Raw genomic sequence first — 27,752 nt, 5'->3', positions numbered from 1 at the left:
GCAATAGCCTTCATCCTTTTGTATATTTATACAAAGTCAGCTTATTGCCCCCACAAACTGGGTCCTCATTTAACCTACCTTAGAAAGGATGGAAGGCTGAGTCAACCTTGAGCCTTGGAGAGATTCGAACCAGCAGAAATTGCAGGCAGCTGTGTTAATAACAGGGTGCTTTAAACCACTGTAGTACCAAGGCTTCCCTAAAACTAAGCTATCTCAATATCATTCAGTTATGGTTGACTTGACATACCAGTGCTGTATTTTTCCGTATAGCACTTTATAGATTACCTCCCTCTGCGTTGCTTCTGGAGGGAGCCCATCCATCCCTTCCCTGCAAACAAAGAATTCACCCTTTTTTTGTTTCCAATTTCTCCTGCTCCTTCCCCGTGTCTTAAACTTAATAGTTCTAGATTAAAAAGAGACACAGATTTAACCCATAAAGAAGAATAGGAATTTTGTTCTAGAAAGGGGTAGGTGACATCATGGACACACAGTTCTGGGTAGTATTTAGAATGCTCTTAAATCAGAAATATAATTCTCAGTAGTCGGAATGGGTGGACCAGGCAAATCTTTGATTTGCAGTGGTTGCTATAAATGACCACTTGAAATCTGATTTCCTCCAGAAGTCTTCAATTCTTAGAATTTCAGTGCTAAGATATTCTGATGACGCAGATTTAGGAATTCCACCCTGCAACACAGACTAGATCTACATTATTAAAGTGTATGTTTGCTCCATTTCAATATGGAATTGGATAGATACCTCATTTCCTAATCAGGATCATGATAAAACTACATCCTACAACAGGGTCTTAATAATGAGATTGTAAAGTTAATTCTTCTAAAGTTAATTAAAAAATTAACTACCTCTGAATAGGTAATGGATGGATTCACAAGGCTGTCGTCATTGGCTCCACGGTCCATATCACAGAGGAGATGCAGGCCTTCAAGAACCCCCAACCTGTAGAGAACATCGTCATTTCCAAGCAACAGGTATAAACAGTTGTACACCTGCCCCCAATACCATTAAATACAGCTCTTTAAATTACACTTCTCCCAGTGAAAAGACATGCATTACAAAAATAATGAACTAATTTGAATAGTTGTATCCAAATTTAAGAATCAAACCAAGACAATATGAATTAATCACCAACTTTTGCCTAGTTTCTCTTTAGCTGGTCTCCATGTCCACAACAGGCTGGAAGATAAAATAACTGATAGAGATATTTTACTGGTTATTTTTAAGAATGATTTTCTAACTCGCTTTATTTTATTTCACTTTTAATTTATTTTTAGCTTGCTTTTCATTATTAAATGAATTCCAAGACCCACTAATTAGACCCTAGAGCAAAATATACTGAATTTTAAAAAGGATGAATATTTTAGACTTTTATAGTTTATTTTCAGCTTCTTAACAGAATTCCTTCCAGCAGTAGTCCACTCATGGTAACCTTGAACTTCCTTTATTTCTCTCATGTAATTCAGGCATGAAAAAAACCCAGTTTTGTTGTTATCATTATACAACTGAGAAATAAAAACCAATCACCCAGCATCCAGATTGAGTTTCTGTCTGCCACTAGCATTAAAACATAATGTTGTAGTTTGAAACAAAGGTAGGCTGTCCTCAAGCCTTGCCTTCCATAAAATAAAAGAATAAAAATACAATACAGTAATGGAAACATGTTGTGGATGAAGGTTTTACTAGTGGTGGTACCGCTCCTAGGTAAAAAAAATTGCCTTGATGCTATTTATTTGTCCTTTCTGTTAGCTATTTGGTCCACCCAGTGTAGTAACTACCACTTGTCCAAGGACTAATCATATGGCTGTCCTTTGACAATTGTTTGGAGCTTGCTATTCTAGTTCCTTTGTGAGGATATTTGCTTCCCACTTTGCATGGTTTCTTTCCAAGGTTCCAAATGTCCTCTAAATCTTTCAAGCCTGGCTGTGTTTTTTTTTACTTGACATTTTTCATTAGATGCTTTAATAACTGTTGGAAAGGAGGTCAACACAGGAGTATTAGAACAGAATAGAATTCTTTATTGACCAAGTGTGATTGGACACACAAGGAATTTGTCTTGGTGCATATGCTCTCAGTGTACATAAAAGAAAAGATACATTCATCAAGAATCATAAGGTACATCACTTAATGATAGTCATAGGGTACAAATAAGCAATCAAATCATATTAGGAAACAGTCAATATAAATCGTAAGGATACCAGCAACAAGGTTACAGTCATACAGTCATAAGCGGGAGGAGATGGGTGACAGGAATGATGACAAGATTAATAGTAATGCAGACTTAGTAAATAGTTTGACAGTGTTGAGAGAATTATTTGTTTAGCAGAGTGATGGCATTCGGGGAAAAACGGTTCTTGTGTCTAGTTGTTCTGATGTGCAGTTGTTTTATAGCATTGTTTTGAGGGTAGGAGTTGAAACAGTTTATGTCCAGGATGCGAGTTTTAGTTAGGAAGTCAATACATTAGCATTTCTCCGGTTGAATTTCTCTGTTCCTATTAGACAAAAAAGTGCTGACTCTGTTTCAGCTTTATCCCAAGTTTAATCTAGATCAGGAGAGGGAAACTATGGCCCTTTTATGACTTGTGGACTTCAACTCCCAGAATTACTGAGCTAGCCATAAAAGGGCCGTGATTTCCCACCCCTGCTCTAAATGCTACAATTGATTTATGGCCAAATATGAGAAGCTGCAGGAGGAAATAATGTTTAATCTGTATAATAGCCTTCTTCATTCTGGTTCTCTCTCCATGAACTGGATTACTCTTCATCTTCATTCAGCATGGGTATGAAGAATTGGCATACAACACATCTGGAGGATATGGGATAGGCTGTGTTAAAACTTAAGTTATTAGTTTTATAAGCATAACATAGCTAGACTACAAAAATCCAGGGGAAATTAGATGGCAGCAAAGAAACAGAATTTTCTTTATGTCTTTGCTATCATCTAGTGTTCATTTGGAGTTTTTCAGCCCAAGTATGATATTGATATTGGAGACCTACTTCTTCATACTAGGATAGTAGAGAGTTGATAGAATAATAGTCTTGGTCCATGTTGAATAAATTAAATATATAAAAGTGAAAACCACTCACACATTAATCACAAAATCTCCAGAACCTTAAAGCCTACAAACTTGAAATTTGCCACATATGTTCCTCTTGGCTTCTAGGTGCTAAGAAAGGATTTTTCGAAATGACAATCAGAGCATTAGTATTTCCTATATTATTATTAACACGCTCTGATGTTAAGGAGTTCTACTCCCCCTCCCCACCTCAAAAGAAATCTGTTCCAAATGCAAAACACAAGCAGAGGAGTTTCACTTTCAGTTTTACTTTCATAGCAGCAAGCAGCTTTACTACAGAACAGTTGAGCTAAGCCACACCCAGCCTCCTTCCTGTCTCCTTCTTGCTCACACAGCAAATACTGTTTGAGTTTCCAACAGCCCTCAACTCTCTCACACACTGACAGGATGCTAGCCAGATGAGTACCGATGGTTGCTGTGGCCTGGGACATTCCCCCTCCCCCTCTGTTCCAACTGCCAGTTGCATTATATTAATACACTCTGATGCTACGGAGTTACACATTCTACATTAAGTTTCAAGCTGCAAGTGTCAAATTTATCAAGCCCGAGCACATAGTTTCGTAGCGAAGCACAGGCGTCCAGCTAGTAATAAATAAATGTGAAATAAATGGCTGCATGGATAATGCCAGCATTGTGTTCTGTTTCATTGCTTCCATCTGGTGGAAAACTCTGATGTTGCAGCCAAGACAACAAAGAGTGTCCTTTTTTGGGGATCATAATCCTCCCCAGCAGAAACACAAAGTATTATTCTGAGATAGAAGTATTATGTTGATGAAAGAGAAGGATAAAGTAGTTAGAGAGATCTGAGGCAGAATCATTTTACCAACTATTGGTAAATAATGTTCATGACATTTGTTCATATAGCACACCTACACAAGAATAACCTTAATTTATTTCATTAACCCATATTGCATGGATTCACATGACACAATATCCATAGAGGCTGACTTTGTATCATATACTAAGACAAAAAGTGCTTGCCTAGTTTGTGCCTCATGTGTAATGTAAACAGTCATTGGTTTTGCTTCCACATGTTTAACTAGATTCATGGATGTTTGTTATGGAAACAACAAAGAAGGGTCAGTTGACTGATTGAACTAAGGGAGGGGAGGTAAATATACCACCAAACCACCCAAAACTTGCATAAACAAATTCCACCCAGCTGTACCATGGGAATATAAAAAAAAGTTAGTTACCCGGTTTTACTTCCCTGGTTCTCCAGGGACATGATCTGAAGAGGAAAGAGTGGCTGAAAAAGCAAGCCTCTCCATTATAGTGCCACTGCCAAGGCCTGGCAGCACATAATAATATATCTCAGACAGTGATAAATTGCAGCAACCCAATTATACCTAGTGCCTTCTGCATGACTGATGGGAAGGACATGATAGATAGTAAAGCTATGCTAGAATTCTCCGGGTGCAAGGACTGATAGAAAACTGATTAATTCCTGGCAGGTATTTTGTATTCACCAAATAGATACTTTTAGTTCAAATAGCATCACTATTTCCAAAAGCACCAGTAAGAAAGATCTAAGTCAGTGACTAACTGGACTCTTTGTATTGTGGAAACAGAGTCACACTTTGTTTTCTTTTACTTGCCATCACCTAATAATGGCTATCTATCTCTATTCCTTTATCTACCTAGATGGGAAGAAGAAGTGGTCAGGGCATTAAGGGTGCTTCCAGATTGTAGTTCTAGTACAGGAACAAAAAATGGTTGGGTAACTGTTGATTTCCATTCACATACTTAATCTGGTTATTGATCTAGCTCATTGAAACTTAAACAAGTGTTACCTTAATCAAGCTGGTGAAAAAAAAATAGCTGCTGGTTCTTTAATTGAACTAATTAAACATTAAATATTTAAAAAATGTTTTGTGGAAATAAAAACAGGCTGGGGCACTGGGAGGAAAAGAGTCAGTTGCGTTATCCGAACCCCTTGTACATTTTTGTAAATGATTCTGGCATGACAGAAGCTCCATCAGGAAGCCCTCTCTGTGTTATCCTAGTGAGTGTCGGTGGAAGTTTCAGTGGTAAAGAGTCCTGACCATGTTTTAACATTTCCCCTCTTCCATGTCTTAAGCCAGGCCTTGGAATGCCACACCTTAAGATGCCATTTATCTGTGATTTGGCAAAATCAATACCTTCCCTTAGGGTAGGGATGGGAAAACCATGACAGATACATTCATCAAAAATAGTATGTGGAATTGGTACTAAGCATCCTTTTTTTGCAGAGGTACGTATACGTTGGGGCACAGAGTGGCGTCTTGCAGTTACCACTGTCTACTTGTTCACAATACATCTCCTGCTTCAGTTGTATCCTGGCCCGAGATCCATATTGTGCCTGGGATGGCAAGAGCTGCCGAGAAGTAGCTGATATTCTGGACAGGTATGAAAATAATTGTTCTGACCTAGGCTCCCTTAAAAAGCAGGACGCAGGAATTGGTCCCAGTAAAACCTCTTTTATTTACACGACTGTGAATTACTTTTGTTCACAGTCAGCAAGGTTTGTCCAAACAGTTTTTCAAAGGAATATTTATCAACACATCTTATCTCATTTGGCAAGCTGCCATGTAACTTGTTTCCAAACGCAAAGTAAGGCAAAACTTGGCACAGAGTCTCTTAGAGTCATGAACACAACTTTCCACTCTTGAAACTACCAAACAAATGAATTGTTTCCTGCAAAAGCCCCCTCTCCATTCGCTCCTCTTTTGTTTCCTATGGGAGGGGCCAATTATCTCCAAGGTGTGGCTTTACTCCCAAGTTGACCCTGCTTTCTGAGTTGTTCTTGTCTTCTGGCAGCTCTGCACATGCGCACACTGGGAATGGGCTCCAGCTGTTTCTCTGCCTCACTGCTGTCTGTCTCCCTCTCTGCCTCCGAAGCAGAGCCCTCGTCGGAGCTTTCCCCAGCCCCCAGGATTGGCCCATGTTCCTCCCCAACCTCCCCACTGTCTGACTCTACTGCCAGTTCCTCTGGCCACCAGCAAGCCACAACAATTATGATTGTGAAGAAGAAAATATAGCTTCAGGATTCCTGTCTCTAACTGAGATCAGATTATTTTTTGAGGATCTGCTGCAGCTTCTGTAAACGTCCTATTTATTAGATCAGTAGAGTCACATTAGATCTGAAGTATGCGTTCTCTGTCCATTTCATTCAAAAGAGGACATCCAGTAGGATTCTCTTGCTTTGGTGTTTGTTAAAATTTGGCTTGTATTGAGAGCCAGTTGTAACTTTCAAGCAACAACAGTAAAGGACATAGTTGAAAAAAAGTAAAAGTATATTTATTTCTATGGTTGATCACACTGTGACCAAAGAAAACAAACCCAGAGGGGAACAGAAAGGAGCATTAGTTGTCTTCTCCAAAGAACTGGGCAAAAGATCAGGCCTTCAAGCTGCTTTGAAATACCAATAGGATGGGAGTTGTTTGAATTTGGTGTGTGTGTGTGTGTGGGAGAACCAGGGGTGAAATGCTCCCGGTTCAGACCGGATTGCCCGATCCGGTAGCGATGGAGGTGGGTGGTTCGGAGAACCAGTAGCAAAAATCCCTGCCCCCCACCCCCATTGCCCAGCTGAGCCGCGCAATCATCAGAGGCTTTTTTTTAATTTTTAAAAGCATTTTTTCTACAACCTCTTTCGCCGAAAAAATGCTTTTAAAAGTTAAAAAAAAAAAGCCTCTGATGATCGCGCGGCTCAGCTGGGATCGTCAGAGGCTTTAAAAAAAAAAGAAAGCCTCTCCCGATCAGGCAAGTCAGCTGGGATCGTCAGAGGCTTTAAAAGCATTTTTTTTACAACCTCTTCAGCCGAAGAGGTTGTAGAAAAAAATGGTTTTAAAAGTAAAAAAAAAAAGTTGGCCACGCCCACTCAGTCATATTACCACCACCACCACCAAGCAACGGCCACAGAACCGGTAGTAACAAATTTTACATTTCACCACTGGGAAGAACCTCATTCTAGAGAGTGTTACTACATAAAGGTACTCTTCTGGACTCTGATAAGAGGCATTGTTTAATCAGTGGAACCTAGAGCATACCAACCCAATCTCAGCTATAGAGTATATTTCTATTACTATGTACAAGCATATTAAAAGCTTCCAAAAATTAACAGCTCAAAAATGCAAGGCAGCTACTCATGAAACATAATTAAACAGATTTATATAAATATCTTTATTTCTTTAAATAAATATCTCTTATCCATTACTTTATAAAAAAAACACTGTGAAAGTTTAGGATCAGTTTAGATGTCCCCAGATAATGCATTCCTGAGAATCAGTATCTCATGTACAAAAGCTTAGCTTCATCTAAGCTCGGAAGAGTTTTTTATTTTATGCTGTTATTATGTGCTGTCTGAGTATTTAGGTCTCTGTAGAGTGACTGCACATTACACTCTGAGATGAAATAAGAAATGTTGGTAAGAAGTACAGTTTCTCTTATTGTGCATGCTGAAGTGCTGAGCAAACGAGTATTTATATAAGTATGTATTAAAGAATCTGCATACAGCCAAAGAAATTTCATGTGAAGTTTGTTGAATATTGCAGAGATTAAGAATCTTCTTGCTGCTGTGTTTCCTAACTGATCAGAGTCCTGCTTATTTTCACCAGATCTCTGTTGATTCAGGATGTGCTGCATGGCAACATGGGCTGCTGGAATGATTCTGTGCAGGGTAAGTTTGTCAGTCCCTTCCCTCCTTGGTCCCCTCTCCTTCTTAGTAGTTGAAAGAATGATTACACAGAAGAGATCAACTGCTTCCTAATTCTTTTGGACAGAAAGAGGAGCAGCATCCTTTTCTTCTCCTTTTGTAGACGTAATGTTCCTAGGAAATCAAATATAACCAGTATAAATTTGTGTGCAATAATAAACACAAAACCCCAATTATCCATACACAAATTGTAGCTACATATTAAGGCAATCTGCATATAATTCTTAGCTTTATGAGTTTCTTCTGCTTTCAAAAATAATTTCCTGCAAGCAAGTTCAGTGATGGGATAGGAGAAGATAGAAATGGCAAGTAGCTTAGCCTCATGGGCATAAAAGGACACAGCCATTGGAAAGAGCTTTTGGATGAAGCAGTTGTGATAATTCCTGACCTGAGCGGATAGGATCAGGATATGTGGATCTCTGCAAATTCTGTTTCCAGATTGTCTTTTCTTTCCTAAAAAAGTTAATTTGGTTAATTTGTTTTTAAACCGTATTTTCAGAGTTTTGAAGTTTTCATTCTCAACCTGAGCACTTGGCATATTACCTCTTTCAGACTGAGAGTCCCAAACCCCTCTTCCCTACTATTAAAGTGACACTATGTGCTGACCCTGAATTATTACAACAGACGTTGGGTAGTGAGAGAGTTCTTGTCTGTTATTGTGTCTCTTACAGCTGTGTTTGTGCAGAAGAACCGGACAGTGCTGCATGGTGGTGATGTGCTCTTGCCTTGTGAACAGACATCCAACTTGGCACGGGCGACTTGGATGGTGAACGGCACCAAAGTGTTTGCTGAGGATGGGCAAGGACACTTCCGCTTAGGCGTAGATGGATTGTTGGTGACAGACACACAGCTTGAATACAGTGGGGAATACCAATGCTATGCTGAGGAGAAGGGCCTGCAGACCTTGCTAGCCACCTATACTCTAACTGTGCTGCCCAAAGAACTGGGGCCACAGTCGCCCGGAACTCCAACCCTCCCATCTTGGCATTTGGCCAGAGATGATGATGGGAATGTGAACTTTATCTACATTGTGATCATTACAGTGCTGAGCGGATTATGCTTCGTGCTCATGATTGTGCTTTTCTATGTCTGCTGCTTGCAGAGGCGTAGAGGCAAATATCAGCTGGGGGGTCCCCAACCATCAAGTGTAGAACTGCAGACTGTTTCTTCAAATTGCCTGAGCAAAGGAAGGCAGGATGAAGAGGAGCTGAGCACCTATCCAGATGGCTGCCTTCAGATCATCCCCGGAGAAGCCACTACCTTGTCACTGTCACCCAAAGTGACACCTCTGGCCCTCCCCCCTCCCCCTCCCCCTCTCCCTGCTGAGTTCACCAATGGCATTTCAACATTGCCCAACATGCTACGCAAAATGAATGGCAACAGCTACATGCTCCTGCGACAGAATGAGGAGCCATGTACTTCACCGCTGTACAACTCTTTCACTGAGGAGCTGAGCAAAATTCTGGAGAAGCGGAAACACACCCAGTTGGTAGAAAAACTGGATGAGAGCTCTGTGTAAGGGGGAGAGAGAGTCCATGTGCTGAACTATTCTCTCTTGCCACTGCACAATTCTGCCTCCTCAGGCCAAAAGAACCAGTGTTAGGACTCAGCAACTACCTCCGGAGTGGGCCTCCGGAGCCGCCACAGACTCCGCACTCATTTCTTTTATCTTACTGTTGTCTTTTTTGTTGTTGCTGCTGTTGATTGTTTTGTTTTTCAATTGCTGTAAACAAAGAAATCTGTTTAAATGGGAATTATATTTATATAAAAGGCTGATCAATAAACGGGGGCCACAGAGATGTGTTGGGTTTGTCTGGTTGTCTCCTACTTCCTTCCATCATGAGGCATCTCTGAATCCTGCCAGCCAAGGGTCTTAAGGAAGAAACAAAGGCTTAATTATGATTTCAAGAAGTTGGTAGCTAAATTTTGATAAAACCCTCTAAACCACAATTTACAGTCAAATTACCTTTATGTATTTCTTTTTTTTTAATGTGAAAATTGCACTTAAATTGTTTTTAAGGTGAATTGCGATCATGAATGGTGATAGATGAAACCTCCTTAAACATGATTTACCATGAATAACTTCAAGCATTATTGTTGTTCTCTATTTTACATACAGTTTATATTCATAGTTGTTAACTATGTCAGCATAGTGAATGGATAGGTCATCTCTGATCTTCCTCTCAGTAGACTAGCCAACAAGGCCAGGAGAGAGGTACTGAGTGTGGTAATTCAGCTACATCTAGGGGGCTGTAGGGTGCTCCCAGCCAATAGCAGCTAGGGACAAACCTGGCATTTACATTCTAATGGCCATGAAGTACATTAAAACAAACTTTGTTTATTAAAGGTACCTTACAAGTTTTGAATGCCACCTGCTGGGACAGGGTAAAAGGTCAAAAATGAACAATCATTGGTCTCAGAGCTACCCGGATAAATTTGGATTACAGTACTTGTTTACTTATCTATATGAACTCTCTTCTGTTTTCTTCAGAGTTTTGTGTTTCTTTTTCTCTGACAATAGATCTCATGCATAGAAAAATGTGTAAATTTTAAATTTAATGAGGTGCAAGAATAGATGTTTAGATCTTGGTATTAGGCCGTATCTTTTCTAAAGTCTACTAGAGAGAATATTTTCTCGATTGGATTTAGTATAGTGAGAGAAAGAGTTGACATTTGCCAAACTTCATTAGACAAAGCTGCTTATGCCTAATATAGAGCAGAACAACACTGAAGTTTATTTATTTACCCCATTGGCTTGATATGATGCTCTGCTTGATGGAGACTCAAAGTGGTTTACAAAATCCTCATCAGTAAAATGATAAAAAAAAATTATACCAGACTGACAAAAGATGAAACATTTTTATTCATGGATCGCATTTAGGTACCACCCATCTCATTCTCAACAGGACAATGAATTAGAACTGCAGTAGAATGTTCACCAAAGAAATAAATATCAACAAGTGCTACAGCAAAGGATCTTCACAATATTCCAGCCACCTTGAATTCCTAAGACATCGCAACATGGTATGCTCTAAATGTGATGGCTGTAAGCCTCAAGAAACCATTCCCTGTACTTGCTATAAACATGAGGTTGTATTCCAACACATCTAGAGGGATGTGAAAGACTTTCTCAAAACTATCCAAAAGTCATCTAGAGCTGCCTTTGTTCTAACATGAATGAGGATCTGCATTATGGAGTGAGAAAAGAAGAATTTGCTAATGAAAAAGTGATTTCAATGGCAGAAAGGAACATTTTATTTTCAATTTTGATCAAATTAATCTGAATCAGAAATAATTTCTCACTCCAGATCACTCAAATTAATGGTATGTAGACATGGGCCGCTAATGTAGGGTATTGTTAGGATTTCTAAAACAGCAATATGAGCATTGAAGAATACTGTTTTCTAATAATCATGTTTTTGATGGTCTTTTCTAACATTAGGAAATCTGATTTTTTTTTCTGCATAGCATTTGAACTTAGATACTTCAATATATGATGTAATTTACTTGCTCCAGCTATGTTTAAGATACCGCTAAGAAACTCATTAATAGCTCATTTTCTTTAGATCACTCAAAAATTGCTTAAGGTATTTGTGGACCATTTTAAACTTTTCTGTTATGTTAATGATAATGTGTACAGCTAAAGGACATTCAAAGATATTTTTGTAGTGCAACTTTGTCAAAGACCATCTGAATTAAATCTTAACAATCAGCCTAAAGATCTCAGCATATCCAAAACACTGACAGCAAAAGTTGCTCTCTCTTGAGTGTGGTTTCCATGATGGAGAAATGGCAAGATTCAAAATGTTTTCACTTCTGTTGCAGCTACAATGGATGATATGTTACCATCCTGCAACTTAACCAGGAAGTATTGCTACCTTTCTTTTACAAAAAATAAAAATACCTCCTTTCCTCTTTTTTCCTTTCTGTATGAGCTGAATTCTTCTCTTCAAGAACTTTGAAAGTACTTCTTTCAAATTGACAATAATCCTTTCAAAATGAGTCCACCGAACTCTGTATTGCATTCTAAAGTACTATGTCATAGATTTACCATAAGCATATTGGCATTTTGTTGTCTTTAATATACCCTACTGATCCCCCATTGCTTTTTCATTCTTCTATCTGCAGCCTTAAGTTCACCCCCTTCCAACCTCCATCCACTTCACAATCTACTCAGATTCTCTGTTGATAGTGAGGAATTTTCGTCCCCTTATAAAAGAAGGGGATCTGCATATACTCAACTAAGCATTTCAAGAAATCCTTTTGGAATTATTCACAGTCCTGCTCATTAGTGAATAATTTTATGCCAACAGCAGACCATTACTTGATCTGGTAGAAATGATGGGTTATCTGGCATCTAAAAGATGTATCAAATATGAGTCTGTACATTTCATGTTTCTGTAATTGCACTGATACTTTTTAAACTTCTTAATAAAAAGGTTTTAACTGCTAATTTAGATTTGATAATACATGGTAGCCTTTCAGGAGAAAAAAAAAACAAATAATATTGACTGACATTTTCCTTAGTAAACATATATTAAAAATGAGGAATTTCGTAAAAGGCAAATTTTCTATTGAAAATTCATTATATAATCTGAATAGACTGAGGCCAATATAGAATGCAAATTTGTTTCACCAGCTGAATATTACGCTCAAATTGGAGATAAATTGCAACCATGTCAAGATATACAGTATATTGAAGCAAGTGTATATTGAACTCTCAACAAATGTGTAAGTTCAGTTTCACTTTAGCCCTGAAAGTCAGCTGGGTGACTTTGGGCTAGTCATTCTCTCAGCCCAACCCACTTCACAGGGTTGTTTTTGGGGAAAATAGGAGGAAGTTATGTTCATCACTTTTAGTTATTTCTAAAAATACGGGATATACTCTACATATATAAACTTATCTAGCAATGACCCCTTCTCTTCCCATGTGAAGTCTATTTAGGCTTCTGTACAAAATGTTTTGCACAAGCCTTCTTTCAAATAGCCTAGTCCAAATTATACTTGATTTTAAAAATACTAAGCAGCATTCTGTATTTCACCTGGAAACAAATTGTCGGTGCAAAACTTTTAGCCTAGATATTCTTTGAATCTTTTCAGATTTTCCAGGCTTTGGGTACTATTTTCTAAACCATGCAAAAAGCAGGCCCCATGTATAGTGTTATATAAATCAAGCCTAGGAGTTACTGGTGTATATACTACAGTCACTTTTTTTAAGGAAAGGACACAGTTGGTCTGTTAACCGGTCTGTTAATAAAAAACATGCTGCAATCTGAGAAAGCCGGAAAAGAGTGATCAAAACAGGATGATTTCCTTCTTTGGAACCATGAACTCCTTACAAAAAGCCTCTCTGTATTTTAAAACTAATAGTTATGTAGGGAGGAAAGACTGCAAGCTTCCCACATCTGGTCTAAAGAAATGACGAGCCAGAGAAAATTAGGTTTCATCCTTTATTTTCAATAAGAATTAAACTGCAAAGTACAATGGGAAGAAGGCTACTAGCATAACCATGCAGGCCTACAACCACCCAATAGTAGAATTTACTTAGAAATAATTCAGTTTGCAACCACAAGTCAGTCATTTCCCTTCAGTACTCACTTTCTTAGGTAAGGAAGGAAGCAAATAAAGATTTCCTGTGCGCAGGAGATGTCACACTCATAAATGTCACAGGGTATACAGCATAGCTTTATTTTTCCAGTGACTGGAGTCTGGCTCCTATGGTTTGCACATTCAGCATGCTGGGCTTATTTGTGAAAGGATGCCACTGGCCTTGGATACTAGGGTTATCTGTATGGAAAGGTTTTCGGATACGAATGATTTCTAGGCCAGACTGGTTGGCCAACTTTTGGATGATATCTGCAATCTCTTCTGCAGTCTTGCTGGTTAAAGGCTCCTCCTTCACAGTTCCATTCACTAGAAAGAAAATTTGTTTAAAAACTTGTTCCATCTTAGAAGACACAATTGTCTGGATAGCTTGGGCTTCCAATTCCCCAATCTCTGTAATTTTATGTTTTAATGATGTAAACTAGCTTGTTCAGGATTTCCAATGAAGATATAGTCATTTCTACTTAATTATTCTATCAAGATGCTATGAGACTGCAGCTTGCAATATTTTTCCTTGCAAGGTCAAAAGACCTGCTGCCTTAGAATACTAGAAGCTCCAATCTCAATACATCTGGGGACTGTCATAATGGGGATAGTTTTAGATAGAATATAGTTATAGATAGAAGTCAAGTTTTTATTTCTGTTTTGCAAGAAAATGAAGGTCTCTGTGCTTACATAATCTTATTAAAAGAACACCCATGTGAGTGATTTATTCATTTTGTTTTACATATTTACAATCTTTCTGTTCATACTGGTTTAACATTAACACTCACATTTTCACTGAAACAATTAGATCACGCCAACTGAAAAGGTTTGGTTAAATAGAAAACAATCCTATGTTTTAAGAGGGAGCTGAGCACATCTTAAGTCTTAAGAGCAGATTTCTTGGTTAATGGCAGTAAAAAACAGATTATTCTCTATTTGGTTTTATTCAGTATTACATTCCATACTCACAGAATTCAGCAACCAATGTGGGGATCCTGCAGTTCTTTGGGTTTACATAAACCACAATCCCAGGGTTCTGCCTTGCAAAATCCACTATCTTTTCTTCAACATATTCTCTACAACCAGACAAAAAATATCTGCATTGAGGTGTTTTAAAAAATATACTTAAATCAAGTGAGGGATTACACTGCTGAAGGAATGAAGTCTACTTGGACATAGAACTTTTCTATAAAATTATTTTGATTGGGGAATCCCCTTAGGACAAAAGTCCAAGTCCAGCACTTCTTTTCCAAAATAGGTGGAAGTAAGCATTTCCAAATGTTTTGCATTCAATGATGCCAAGGAGGGAGACCCAAGTGATATTATGCATCTCATGCTATCATAGTACAAATGAATGAAATTATATAAATACCTTTATTTGTTAAAAAAACATGTACCAGGGTTTGAAGTAAGCATTCCACAAACCTTAACACTGCAAATAATCTACTGAATATTAAACTGTCTAGCCTTTGTGAATTCTAACTACAATTGTTCAATCCTGCCTTTACAGAAAGTACTTTTAATTGCTGTCTGAAAATAGTTTAGATTGGGTCAAATGAAGAACAGAATATAGCAATATTGCCTGGTTCTATTACATCCTTGGGATCAAAGGGATTACTTTGGATGGTAATATTAAATAAAAAATAGGGTAAAGATAAAGGTTCCCCTCACACATATGTGCTAGTCGTTCCCGACCCTAGGGGGCAGTGCTCATCTCTGTTTCAAAGCCGAAGAGCCAGTGCTGTCTGAAGACGTCTCTGTGGCCATGTGACCGGCATGACTAAACGCCAAAGGCGCATGGAACGCTGTTATCTTCCCACCAAAGGTGGTCCCTATTTTTCTACTTGCATTTTTTACGTGCTTTCGAACTGCTAGGTTGGCAGAAGCTGGGACAAGTAACGGGAGCTCACCTCATTATGTGGCACTAGGGATTCAAACTGCTGAACTACTGATTTTTCGATCGACAAGCTCAGCGTCTTAGCCACTGAGCCACCATTATTCCCTAAATCAAAAATAGGGAGGGAGAAAAGCAAGAGCTGCAATACAAGTGAAATCCATATACAATTAACTGGAGTCATGGCTCAGCCATTGTGGCACAAAAGGGAGGCCAAATTCCCCTTCTTGTTCCTAAGAATCTAGGAGTAAATATCAAACATCGGGAAGGAGGAAACAAATAACAGAGTTGGAAGGGACCTTGGAGGTTTTCTAGTCCAACCCCCTGCTCAGGGAAGAAACCCTATACCATTCCAGTCAAATGGTTGTCCAATCTCTTCTTATAAAACCTCCAATGTTGGAGTACCCACAAGTTCTGGAGGCAAATCGTTCCACTGATTAATTGATCTCACTGTCAGGAAATTTCTCCTTAGTTCTTGGTTGCTTTTCTCCTTGATTAGTTTCCATCCATGGCTTCTTGTTCTGTCTTCTGTTGCTTTGGAAAATAGGTTGACCCCCCTCTCCTTTGTGGCAGCCGCTCAAATATTGGAACCCTGCTGTCATGTCTCCCCTGGTCCTTCTTTTCACTAGATTAGACATACCCAAGTCCTGCAACCGTCCTTCATGTTTTAGCCCCCAGTTCCCTAATCCAGGGGCGGACAAATGTGGTCCTTTTACAACCTGTGGACTTCAACTCCCAGAATTCCTGAGACAGCCAAGCTGTCTCAGGAATTCTGGGAGTTGAAGTCCACAGGTTGTAAAAGGGCTACATTTGCCCACCCCTGCCCTAATCCTCTTTCTTATCTCGCTTAACGCCTGCGCTGCTTAACCATGAATTCGGACGGCTCCGAAGCTTGCAGAGACACGACGGGCCCGCCTGCTGCAAAGCCTCTCTCTCCCCACCTGGCGCCCAGCGAGTTGGACATGTGCTGGCTGACCGTCAGGGTGATGCGCTGCAGCTGACACACGTAGCGGCCCACGCCGTTCCGCAGGACGCTGGCCAAGAAGCGGCTCGAGGTCCCCCGGCCGGTCATCGTCGTTGGCGACGCGACGCGTACCGGAAACTCAGAAGCGGAACAGGAAGTGAAGCAGGAAGCAACACGGAATCGGCGCCGCTCTAGCGTACAGTCTCTCTGCGCCCATGGAATGGCAATGGCTTTTAAAGCCGCCTCCCCTTTTTCTGCAAGATAAGAACTCGCAAAGAAATGTAGAGATATTCCAGGCTTTTCCGTCGCAGGAGTTGTTGCCTGGCCTGTTGCCTCCGGTTTATTCTCGCAAGAGAGAGGGGGGGGGGCGGTAAATCATTGGGTCTATATTTAATCATCTATTTAAAATTTGCAATGTAGACCCAGTTTGTGCGATGCACCAACAGGAATCGCCAGGAAGGGTTTGCATGCACGGCTGCAAAAATGGCCCAGATACCAGCAGCTCTCACTCTTGGTTGCCGCCCTCGAATTTCTGCAATTTGGGCCTGAAAGGCAACGAGACGAGCAGGGAAGGGTGTATATTAGTTTTATTTTATTTATTTTATATCTCTATGGAGGGAAATCCGTATGTTCCGCCAAGTTAGTTTCCGGGGTGGTTCCTGTCCCTCCCCCGCAGCCGCTCTCGGAAGCGTTGGTTTTAAAGGAAGGTCGTGGCGCGCTTTCTGCAGCTGCACGTGGGCAGCCGATGCCCTGATGCGGGGGCCGAGCTGTGCGGTCAGGCTGTGGACGGAGGGGAGGTTTTGTAGACAGCCTTGGCCGGAGAGCGGCGGGAATCGGGATGGGGGGTTGCATCGCAAATGCACCGCAAACTGGAAGGAGGGCAGCGGCATAGGAGGGTCTTGCGATATCAGAAAGGCTTCTCGGAGGGTGGGAAGCTTTTCTGCAGGAGAAGAAAAGGCGCTTCCCGCGGGGCAGTTCGGGCATTTAAGAGACGGCACTGCAGGGTCGTAGAGCGAGGAGGTCCCGACCTATGAGGCCGCTGAGGGGACGGGGGTCCCAGACGTAGAAAAAAATGTTTTCGGTGACGTCACGGCTCCTTTTGCGTCCCCGGCGCCTTCCAGGTAAATGGATGCTTTTTGGAAGCTCTCCTTGTAAGCACTACAAGCAGGAAAAGCTTCCACCGGTGCAGGACCCGATTCCTCCTGCCTCGGTCACAGAGATCCGGCAGTACCTCAAAGCGCAGAAAATCCCCTTTCACGATGGCTACAGTTGCATTCATGTGCCCAGTATTTTTGTGGGGGATAAACAGCAGCACCGCCATAGTTACAGCCTCTTTATTGATAAGACTACGGGCCAGTTTATCTGCACGGCCACCCTGGTAGAAGGTAATTGGCAAGACTTCCAGGCCAACGTAGAGCTGCAGGATAAAGGACTGACCTTACGCGACAGACACAGTATTAATGAGCAAAATGACCAAACTGGAAAGGATGCTAGACACATATGGGACCGAGCCTTGCCTCTCTGGCAATTGCTGGATGAACAGGAGACAAAAGAAGTCAAGGCTACATTTGGCATTTCCAGCGTGTCGAATACCACTCTCAAACACTTTGGGGTGCGTTTTCTTCGGACTGCTCAAGCACTGGTCTTCCCATGGTTCAGTCCTTCTGGCACCAGCTTGAAGGGATTGAAGCTCCTCAGAGTTGACCACCAAGGAGACAAAGTACACCATGTGGAGAATATGTTGCCTCGTCCCAATGCCTATCATAATCTCTTTGGCTTGCCTCTGATCAATCGGCGTGATACAGAAGTGGTGTTGACTGGCCGAGAGTTGGATGCTCTGGTGTTGCATCAAGTGACTGGTTTGCCCACCTTGGCTTTGCCTCGTGGGATTTCTTGTCTTCCCCCAGCCTTACTTCCCTACTTAGAACAATTTAAAAGGATCACTTTATGGTTAGGAGAGGATCTCCGGTCTTGGGAATCTGCTAAACATTTTGCACGTAAGCTGAATCCTAAGCGTTGTTATTTGGTGCGACCTAGTGACCAGCAGCTTCGACCTTTAGAGGCTTTTAGCAGTGGTATGAACCTTACCAAGATTCTACGCTCAGCTTTGCCAGCTGGCCACAAATCTATAATTTCATTTTGTCAATTGCGGGAAGAGGTGTATGGGGAGCTGGTCAATGTAGAACAAGTGGCCGGAATCAAATGGGCTCGTTTCCCAGAACTAAGCAAACTTCTCAAAGGCCACCGCAAAGGAGAACTCACTGTTTTCACAGGTGAGTGTATATTTTATTTATTGATGTATTTATTCATATCCTGCTTTTATTATTTTTATAAATAAGGCAGCAATATATTGCTGTTTCCCTTTCATCCTTTCTCCACCAGCATATGTAATCATTAAAATATTTTCTACAATGTTCTTGAGCTATTTGTCAGATTTTGGCTTACTTGTCAGACATAGCTTATAATTTGAAAACCAGTTTCCCACAAGCTTCTCATGATTTTCTGCTTCCATATGATATTTTTGTCTGGAGAAGCACAATTTACTTAATAGAAGTCATGATTACTAGAAAGAAAAGGGAAGAGGTATTGGAGATGTCTAAAATAAATTTAACTTATTTTCTGTGCTGCATTTTCTTAAGTTAAATTGTGCATGTTTCCAATTCTGGCAAAAATGAAGATGAAAGTAAATGAAATTCTGACTTACTGCAATACTGTGATTCTGTATGCACTGTTCAGCAGAAGTGTCTCTGGGAGATTTGATATTTGTCTCCAAGCATGATTTTTATTACATTACTAAATAGTGGTCAAACCAAACTCGATTTCATTGAGGGCTGCATCAGGGTTGTTTGACCTCGCAGGTGCCGGGGGATGGGGGGTGGGGGGTCATGACCAGTTTGATGTCACTCGTGTCAGGGGTGCTTGTGCTCTGTCAGTGAAAACGGGTTCCCGAGCTCCGTTTTCGGCTGCGACAACCTCCTGCAACCCTCTGCCAGCGAAAACACCTCAGTTTGACATCCCTGATTTAGAAGTACTATTATAATGGGTAAGTGGGATGTTACAATCAATGGGGAAAATATTATGTTGTGACATAGTTCTCCATTTGCATTTCTTATCCACGGAGAACCTATAGAGTAGCCAATGTAGCTACCCATCAAAGGAAAGGGCATGTCAATTTGTTCGAGGTGAAACCAGATTCTACATAAGTTGGATCAAACTGCTTTTCTTACTAATTGTGTCTTTGTCTTTCTGGATCAGGTCCAACAGGCAGTGGGAAGACCACTTTCATAAGTGAATATGCCCTGGATCTCTGCATGCAAGGAGTTAATACATTATGGGGGAGCTTTGAGATCCATAATGTGCGTTTGGCCAAGATCATGCTTACTCAATTTGCCATGGAAAAACTGGATGAGCAACTGGAAAAATACGATGAGTGGGCAGACAAGTTTGAGGATCTTCCACTTCATTTCATGACCTTCTATGGACAACAGAACATCAAGTAAAATTTGGGGTAGCACTTTCTACTTTGCATATCATGGGTTACAGGGGTGGTATTCACTTATTTTCCCTACCGGTTTGCAAATGTGAGTGTGCACGCGTCCATGCAAGTGCCCGGCCTTCTGTGCATGAGCTTTGCTGGCATGTGCGCCTTCTGCGCATGCGCCCGGCCTCAAAAACGCACCTAAATAGGATGGCATAGAGCCGGGGCAGGTGGGCGGGGCCACCCATGATTTCTGCTACCGATCCGAACCGGCTGAATACCACCTCTGATGGGTTATTTCTTTTTTATGAGACAATAGAAGTGAAACAGTGCTATAATTAATGTAATGCTGAGTTTGCAGTCTTAGTTCTGTTTAATTAGCAGCAAATAGATATAATTCAGAAAGAAATTCAGTGGTACCTCGGTATTATTAATTGGTTCTGGGAGGCTCAACGAGTACTAAAAACGAGAGCCAAGCAAACTACCATGTGACCCTTTGTTTTTTTAGCCTGGAAGGACTTTCTGTCTCTCCTTTTTCCTATGTCAGTGACCTGCCCAGCATGGCCAATTTTCTATTCGTTCTCTGCAGCCATCCCCCTTTTCCTATCACAGCATGTTGAGTACCAAGCAATGAGTACTGGGACAATATTTTCACATCAAATTCATTGAGTACCAAATTTGATGAGTTTCGAAGCAGTCGAGTACCAAAGTACCACTGTATAAGTATCCTTGAAAAAATATGTTGCAATATTTAGAAGTAAGGCCAAAGTAAGATTACATTAACTAGCTCTATATAATGTTAGTCTGGGAAAATCCAGAGATATTCCAGCACAGGTTGAGGGGAAAGTGTTACAACGCACCCTTTGCCTAGCAAATATTGAGACTGGTCTCAAATTATACACTATTTTACATTAAGGCAATTGGTTCCCCTTAAATATGCAATATCATGTGATTTTCTTTACTGTAGGACATGAATTGTATATTGCAATGTGTAAATGAATGTTTCAAAGAAGTTCTTTAACTCCATTCTTTGTTGATTGCTATTAATGAAATTACCATAATTTTTCCTGGGATTCTGAGGGTTTTAAGATACCTTATTTAGTCATTAACTTTATAAATGCATTTGTTACTCTGAATTAATTGAGACTGCGGACATGTTTTAATCTGCAGCAAATGTTTCTGTTTAAAAACTCCTTATTTGAACTTGGTCTGATCTCTCCCTAGGTAGGAATGGCAGAGTAAATTAACCTCTACATGTGTGTAACTTTAATATTTTTTTCATGCAGGACAGTAATTGATACCATGCTCCATGCTGTGTACATGTATGATATTGCTCATGTTGTCATTGATAATCTCCAGTTTATGATGGGCCAGGAGCAACTCAGCGTAGACAGGTAATCCTCTCATTTCATGTTTCCTTAGCATAGAATCATGGTTTATAACATTGTTCCTTTTCTTTTGCTCTGTCCACTACGTTTTGCAAGCTGCGTTGAGAGCCATGAGAAGAGCATGTGCAAATCCCACAATCCTGTTTCCAGTTGCTTATTCATAGATAAACATTTGCTCAGGATCATTATGCCTGTTCTGACCTAAATTGACATAGCTTTTAATGCCATAATGTTTCAGGGTGTGTTAAATATCTGCTTTGAACCCTCTTGTCAATTTAGCACTATTTGTTCACCGAGAAAGAAAAACACATTTTTTCAGATATTCACTAGCTTTTACAGCAAAGTGTATTATTTATACTGCCCTATTGCTGTCTAGGCTTGCTCTCCAAGACTACATTGTGGGTACCTTCCGAAAATTTGCTACAGACAACAACTGCCATGTAACACTGATCATTCACCCTCGGAAGGAAGATGAAGACAGAGAGCTGCAAACAGCTTCCATTTTTGGATCTGCAAAGGTAAATCCTTCTTGATAAAAGTTTTTCCAAGGAACTAGACAGATACCTAGTCATCCACCCAATCGATCCTTCTGTCTGCCCTGTTCTAATCATAGTGTTATTTTTCTTTCTCTCTGTTGCAGGCCAGCCAGGAGGCTGACAATGTGTTGATCCTGCAGGATAGGAAATTAACAACAGGACCAGGCAGGCGCTACTTACAGATCTCCAAGAATCGCTTTGATGGAGATGTGGGAATATTTCCCCTGGAATTCAGCAAAACTTGCCTTACGTTCTCTAACCCTGTCAAAAGCAAAACTAGAGTAAAGAAGGTAAAAGAGGATACCGAGGAGCCAGTCCAAAAACCTGTAGCAGCTGCTGGGGAAGTTCCGAAGAAGCAACGATCCCAGAAACAATCCAATAAGAGCACAAAACCTGCCTTAAATGTATCACCTGATGGACCCAGCAAGCCATGAGGAATTGAATTTTATTCAGAAAGGATTTGCAGCCAGCAGAATCACTATGGTTAATTTGATTATAGGAATAATCAGTCCAGCCACATAGCCATTGGTCAGGTTCTTCTTTCTGTGTTGCAGCTCTGTTGAGTTGGAACCAGTTGCAGGAGATATCTGTGAATGGTAGCAGGGTTTATACCACTGTTTACTATTAAGAAATAATCTGAAAAGAAACTTGGATTATTTCCCCATGCCATCCAGAACAGAGAGCAGGTCTAGTGTGTACAGCTGAAAGGCTCAGCTGCACATACAGTGGGGTATGTGCGAGAAAGGAGTTGTGTTTGTGTTAAGAGATAGATAATGTCTACTTGCAACAAGGAATGAATAATACAGCTGCAGGGAACACTAATGTATGTAAGTTGTCTCCTGCATTTGCTGTATGTACATGGGGATACAGTCAAGGTTCCCTGAAAGCTATTGTGATAAATCATGGCGTGGAATCACAAATGCTGATTGAATCCTCTAGTACTATACACAATAATGGTTGGAAAAATTAAAAATTTGCAATAGAAACTTTTTTCCCCCTGATCTGGAGAACTGAGTGATGACATTAGAAAGATGAAAAGGGAGATGCACATACCCATGTACCTGTAAGGGGGCTATGGAAAAACCATTTAAAAAAGTAATGCAGCTTTATTCAAAAAGCATTGCTATACCTTTAATGATTTCCACATTGATTTTAGTTTTATATAGATTCTCCCAGCTTTATTTTGTGACAGTCTTCCAGTTTCAGCGGTTCACTGTAGGAAATTTACATTCAATTTATTTCCTGCTTAGGAAAACTTGTATTGAAAAGGAGACTTATGAGTGTTTTGTTACCATTGTACAAGAAAAGGAAAACATTGTTTTTAAAATGATAAATGAGCATGGTAAAAGACTTTAATAGGAAAATAAAGAGTTTTATTCTGTCAAGATTTAGTATTTGTGAGATTCTGGGGAGGATGCCTTATTCATTGTAGACTGAGACTTGATATGACATCTTTAGGTTATGTCATTCTTTCTTAGTCTGGTTCACTCCAGTGCTAGAAGTGCAAAACCACAAAGTTTTGGGTTTGCTGTAAATATTTTTCAAACAAATGCAGTATAATGCATCATTTATTTCACTTTAAACATTTTCATTGGCAGAAGTGTGATATTCCTTCTGTTCTCCACCAGAGGTCAGCTTGACTTAGGTTTTCACTTGTCTGTTCAAACTGAGGGCATTTCTTCTGATTTCCATGCTAACACATACATTCATTTCGACAGGCTCAAAAATTGAAGCCGGTGATACATTTTTTAAGGAATGCTTACAGTGTAGATAAGATTCTTTAAAGGTATACTAATAAATACTGAATTTCTCTCTAATCCTTTCAGCTGCAAGAATAATATTTCAGGAAATATTTTTACATTTTCAAGGGTTTCTTGCTTAATATCACAACATCTGTTGCTTCTCCTGTTCTCACTAATTTTAACCCACCAAGTTCTTCCTGCAACAGTAATCCTTTGAGTTAAATTGGATTGTTGGCTCAAAAAGGGCAGGAACGAGACATAAAAATGAGTTCTGGGTGCTCTTTGACTTGGTTGTTTGCTTGCAGATGTTTCATAACTCTGCTAGGTAACATCATTGGACACAAACCTAATTCAGCACCGAGAACTTCACAACCCTGAGCTACAAATACTTTCTTCTTTGGAACATAAAACTAAATCGTGATCCAATAACATTTCACACTAAATCCATAATTCAATATTCTGAAAACCCAGCCTCCAAATTCTTTCAGGTTGGTTCATGCATCATGATAAACTATGTTTTCATAATTTGGAATAAGTCAGAATATGCTGGGTTTACACATTAGTTAATAACCACTGTTTACAGAGTGCAATGGCTGAGCTGACACATGACACCAAGCAATAACCAACTTCCTGCTGTGGCTTAATAATCATGTGGAAATCCAGGTGATTTGAAACTCTCCTGACCACTCAGTTATGGCCTACAAGCACCTCTGTCCACAGGCAGTCAGAAAAGGGAGAGATGACTCTTCCCAGAGTTCAGAACCAATTGTTCCTCAAAAGCTTTCAAATCACACTGAGAATTACAATTTGTTTGGATGTTTCACACTTCTATAAGTTTTTCCTGCTTTTCTATTTCAGACCATGCTTATTCATATCATATTTGCATGCGATTCATTACCTTACAGCTCTATGAACTACATGGTTTAATTAAATGTATGTTGCATATGAAGTTCACTCTAAGAATTGAGCATTGGATTATGCGTTGCTTGCAAAAGGGGTGTTAAATGGTTCTGTTATCACCGAGATAAACTTTGATTATTAGAGTGATAAGAAATATAAACTGTCTAAAACAAGTGGCATGGAATTCATAAGGCTTATTTTCTAATACACAGGGAATTTCAGGTATTTCCTTACCTTTCCCCTCCTTAAACAGGCAGTATCCAGCTTTTCTAGAAATGGAAAGTTAACAAGGGTCATACAGCATTACAATAAGCATGTTCATGCATACAATACTGTACATAAAATCACTTGGTTGTAAAGTAAATTACCACTACAAGTTTTATAGGAGTGTTTCAGAGCCATATTCCTGTCCTTCCATGCAGAATCAGTGTTGTTCTGTGGCAGCAGGAGGTCCTGGTTTCTACCAGTTCCTAACCATCTTGTCTGGGCTGGCTATACTGGTTTAGAAGTGGCCCTTTAATTAATTGGAGCTCTTCTCATTAATGACCTGCATTCCTCAAGCAAAGCCCTTCTGTACCAAATCTGGCAAAACTAGTTTAACCTATTAACACGTTGGTCAGTATTTGACTTTATTCATAGATCATGCTAAGTCAAAGTTTGCCTAAGTCAAAGTTTGCATACTCTATAATCTACTGAGGGTTAGGTCTGTAGAGCATTTCACTGCTTAGTGCGGTGTATGAACCTGGCCTTTAAATATATATGTAGGTCACCTGATGGCCATAATTGGCATGGATATAGTTTTTTGAGCAAGTCATAACTGGGGGGGGCTTTATGTGCCATATAGTTGCAAGCCATGGCCATAAAGTTTCAATTCACAAAACGTGCTATACCCAAATTCAACAGCCACATTGCAATTTGCCATGTGGCATTTCAACTTTTTTTAAAAAAAATGTTATTGATTTTTAAAGTTGTTTAAACTTATCTAAATGATGGAAGGCCAGATGTAAACTTTCAAGGTTTAATTCAATGTGTCGGTTAGGACATCTAAAGCCCTACATATCAGGGTGCCAGGTTATTTGTGGGACGGTCTCTCCCTGGTTAGTTCCACCCATCCCATCAGGTCTGATAGGAGGGGCATGTTGTGGATACTGTAAACTAAAGAGCTTCATCTGACAGAACCCAGGAGGAGAGCTTTTCTGCCATGGCACCCACCCTTAGAATGGGTGGGTGCCATTTACCCCAAGATGACATTGACCCCAAACTGTTGCCCTCCCAGAAGGTCCTTAAAACCCGGTTTTGTCATTGAGCCTGGGGATCCTATGGAAGTATAGAGCCTGCAAAATAGTTACAAGATTCATAGGTTTTGAAATGCACTCTCGCGTGGAGGTTTTTTTTTTTTTTTTTTTTGGTTCTATTTATAGATGTTTAACTTTCAAATTATATTTTAACAATTTTGGCTTTTTGTTTTGATAGTTTTGTTTTTGTTCTTTTAATTGTATGTGCCGTCTGGAGTTATATCTGAAATGGGAGGTTATATAAATATAAATGTATATTTATAAATGTAATAAATCGGTAGGAACATCGGTGATCTTTTTGGCAAAAGAAAAATTGAACATGTTTCTGCCCCCTCGTGATCCTGAGAAAACTTTAGGAGAGCTACAGACGGAGGAGGAAAAAAAGGGTGCTGGGGAAGTCTGCAGCTGCCTCTTGGCTCTGTTGTCCTAACCGCAGACATGGGGAGTTTTCTCACAGACAGCTGGATGCAGTTCAGCTTGAGGCAGCAGCAGCAGGAGGAGGAGGGCTAACTTAGAGGATCAAATTCCTAGCTGCTATTCTCTTTTTTATCTTTAATTCTCTCTCCTAGTGATCCTCCTCCCAGGCCTGCAATAACTATCTGAAAGGTTTACCTAACTGGCAAATTGATTCTTAAAGGGAATCCAACAGTTTCCTCACTCTCCTTTAAGACCAGTTACAAAAGAATTTCTTGCACCAAACCCAAGAACAAGTTAGGCTTGAGTGGGGAAGAAGGAATGTTGGCCAGTAGAGGAAAATGCCTGCACATAGGTGGTGGAGGCAACAGGGAAAAAAACTGCTTACTGTTCTGGGCAAGAAACTCGGTCAACAGCATCAAATTGCCAAGTGTGAAAAAGGCCAGAAACAAAGAGGTAGCTTTGCTTTACTTTTTGCAATCCCAGCACATCCCATTGTATTGTGCAAGGTCTGTAGCACTAACCAAGTCTCAGCCCCTTTCTTGTTCAGCTCTTTAGCTCATTATTTAAATGTCTTTATCACCTACATCACAACGGGAAACTATATTCCCAGGAATTTCAGCGAAGATGGCCAATTGGAAGATATACTGGGAACTGCAGTTCAGAGACATTTGGACGGCCCCAAGAAAACTTATTTGAAAAAGCTACGTTTTCAGATTACACACTGTGTAATAAAGTATTATGGCTTACTTTACTCGAACTGTAGTTTACAAATCACAAAATAGATTCACATATCACACAAAGATGAAACCAAAGAAACCACATCACTGTAAGCTGAGAACCTATAGCATTTGATCTGGAACCACCAGCTTCAGTTATGACACAATGTGTTAAGGCCAGGGTCTTATGTGTGTGCCACAAAAGTTAAAATAGAGAAAAGAAGGACTAGGGACATGATAGCAGTATTCCAGTATTGACAGCTTGCCATAAAGATGAGGGGGTCAATTTATTTTCCAAAGCACCAGAGGGCAGGACAAGAAACTAATCAAGGAGAGAAGCGACCTGGAATTAAGGAGAAACTTCCTAACAGTGAGAACAATTAAACCGTGGAACAGCTTGCCTTCAGACGTTGTGGGTGCTTCATCACTGGAGGTTTTTAAGAAGAGACTGGGCAGTCACTTGTCTGAAATGGCATAGGATCTCCTGTTTGAGAAGGGGGCTGGACTAGAAGACCTCCAAGGATCCTTCCAGCTCTATTCTGATTCTGAAAGGTATCCATGGGGTGCTTTGGTGTACCCAGGCAATCTGTGTGTAAAAATCTAGGAGTACCAGCTTCCAGAGTCCATTTCCAAGAATGCCTCTAGGTCTCATTAAATGATGGGTATCTAGAATTAGCACTTTTCAGAAGGTGTAGCTCTCTGCTCAGAAAAAGAACAATAGCAAGCATACATAATACAGAGCATCTTGTAGAAAGTGGATTGGGGATATGAAGCTAGAGGAGATAGCAGGGACATTCTGATAAACCTTGCCTTGTATGTGATAACTCTCTTATGGTGTACATTTTATGAATGGGTAAGCTTTCCAATATCTATCTTCTGATAGCTGCCACAACATATTTTCAAAGTGTAAAACGTGCCCACCAACCCACAGGGTTCCATTACCAGGCTTATTGATATCACATTGTTATAATATCACCACACAAATAGCAATAGCACTTAGACTTATATACTGATGCACAATGCTTTAGAGCCCTCTCTAAGCAGTTTACA

The 27,752-nt window shown here is 40.1% G+C and overlaps 3 protein-coding genes across 3 annotated transcripts in view; 2 read left to right on the top strand and 1 right to left on the bottom strand.

Moving 5' to 3' along the window:
- The window catches only part of SEMA4G (semaphorin 4G), a 102,295-nt gene extending 92,582 nt beyond the window's left edge, over positions 1 to 9,713 (top strand). Inside the window, exons 13-16 of the mRNA XM_070945029.1 lie at positions 872 to 987; positions 5,322 to 5,476; positions 7,686 to 7,747; positions 8,455 to 9,713. Of these exons, the coding sequence (XP_070801130.1) occupies positions 872 to 987; positions 5,322 to 5,476; positions 7,686 to 7,747; positions 8,455 to 9,302 (1,181 nt within the window). The 3' untranslated portion in view covers positions 9,303 to 9,713. The remainder of the gene's footprint in view (positions 1 to 871; positions 988 to 5,321; positions 5,477 to 7,685; positions 7,748 to 8,454) is intronic.
- Positions 9,714 to 13,219: 3,506 nt separating this feature from the next.
- MRPL43 (mitochondrial ribosomal protein L43) lies at positions 13,220 to 16,359 on the bottom strand. Its single transcript, XM_070945265.1, has 3 exons — positions 16,208 to 16,359; positions 14,342 to 14,448; positions 13,220 to 13,696 (listed from the first exon to the last, which is right to left on the bottom strand). Exons 1-3 carry the CDS (start codon positions 16,336 to 16,338, stop codon positions 13,470 to 13,472), a joined length of 465 nt encoding a protein of 154 aa, XP_070801366.1. The 5' UTR covers positions 16,339 to 16,359; the 3' UTR covers positions 13,220 to 13,469.
- Positions 16,360 to 16,583: 224 nt separating this feature from the next.
- On the top strand, positions 16,584 to 23,017 carry TWNK (twinkle mtDNA helicase). Its single transcript, XM_070945297.1, has 5 exons — positions 16,584 to 18,503; positions 19,486 to 19,726; positions 20,995 to 21,102; positions 21,473 to 21,614; positions 21,737 to 23,017. Exons 1-5 carry the CDS (start codon positions 17,303 to 17,305, stop codon positions 22,064 to 22,066), a joined length of 2,022 nt encoding a protein of 673 aa, XP_070801398.1. The 5' UTR covers positions 16,584 to 17,302; the 3' UTR covers positions 22,067 to 23,017.
- Positions 23,018 to 27,752: the final 4,735 nt, after the last annotated feature.

Source organism: Pituophis catenifer, unplaced genomic scaffold (assembly GCF_029215685.1).
Source record: "Pituophis catenifer annectens isolate HBS135680 unplaced genomic scaffold, rPitCat1.0.hap2 SCAF_6, whole genome shotgun sequence".
NCBI classification, from domain to species: Eukaryota; Metazoa; Chordata; class Lepidosauria; order Squamata; family Colubridae; genus Pituophis; species Pituophis catenifer.
This window is presented reverse-complemented; position numbering and strand designations above follow the sequence as displayed.

What these genes read in the sequence shown, in the direction of transcription:
- TWNK (XM_070945297.1), top strand. Translation starts at nt 17,303, where the DNA reads ATGTTTTCGGTGACGTCACGGCTCCTTTTGCGTCCCCGGCGCCTTCCA. An exon ending in AGAACTCACTGTTTTCACAG is followed by an intron (nt 18,504 to 19,485) that starts GTGAGTGTATAT and finishes TTTCTGGATCAG; the next exon opens with GTCCAACAGGCAGTGGGAAG. An exon ending in TATGGACAACAGAACATCAA is followed by an intron (nt 19,727 to 20,994) that starts GTAAAATTTGGG and finishes TTTTTCATGCAG; the next exon opens with GACAGTAATTGATACCATGC.
- MRPL43 (XM_070945265.1), bottom strand. Translation starts at nt 16,338, where the DNA reads ATGACCGGCCGGGGGACCTCGAGCCGCTTCTTGGCCAGCGTCCTGCGG. An exon ending in TCCAACTCGCTGGGCGCCAG is followed by an intron (nt 14,449 to 16,207) that starts GTGGGGAGAGAG and finishes GTCTGGTTGTAG; the next exon opens with AGAATATGTTGAAGAAAAGA. An exon ending in CACATTGGTTGCTGAATTCT is followed by an intron (nt 13,697 to 14,341) that starts GTGAGTATGGAA and finishes TTTTCTTTCTAG; the next exon opens with TGAATGGAACTGTGAAGGAG.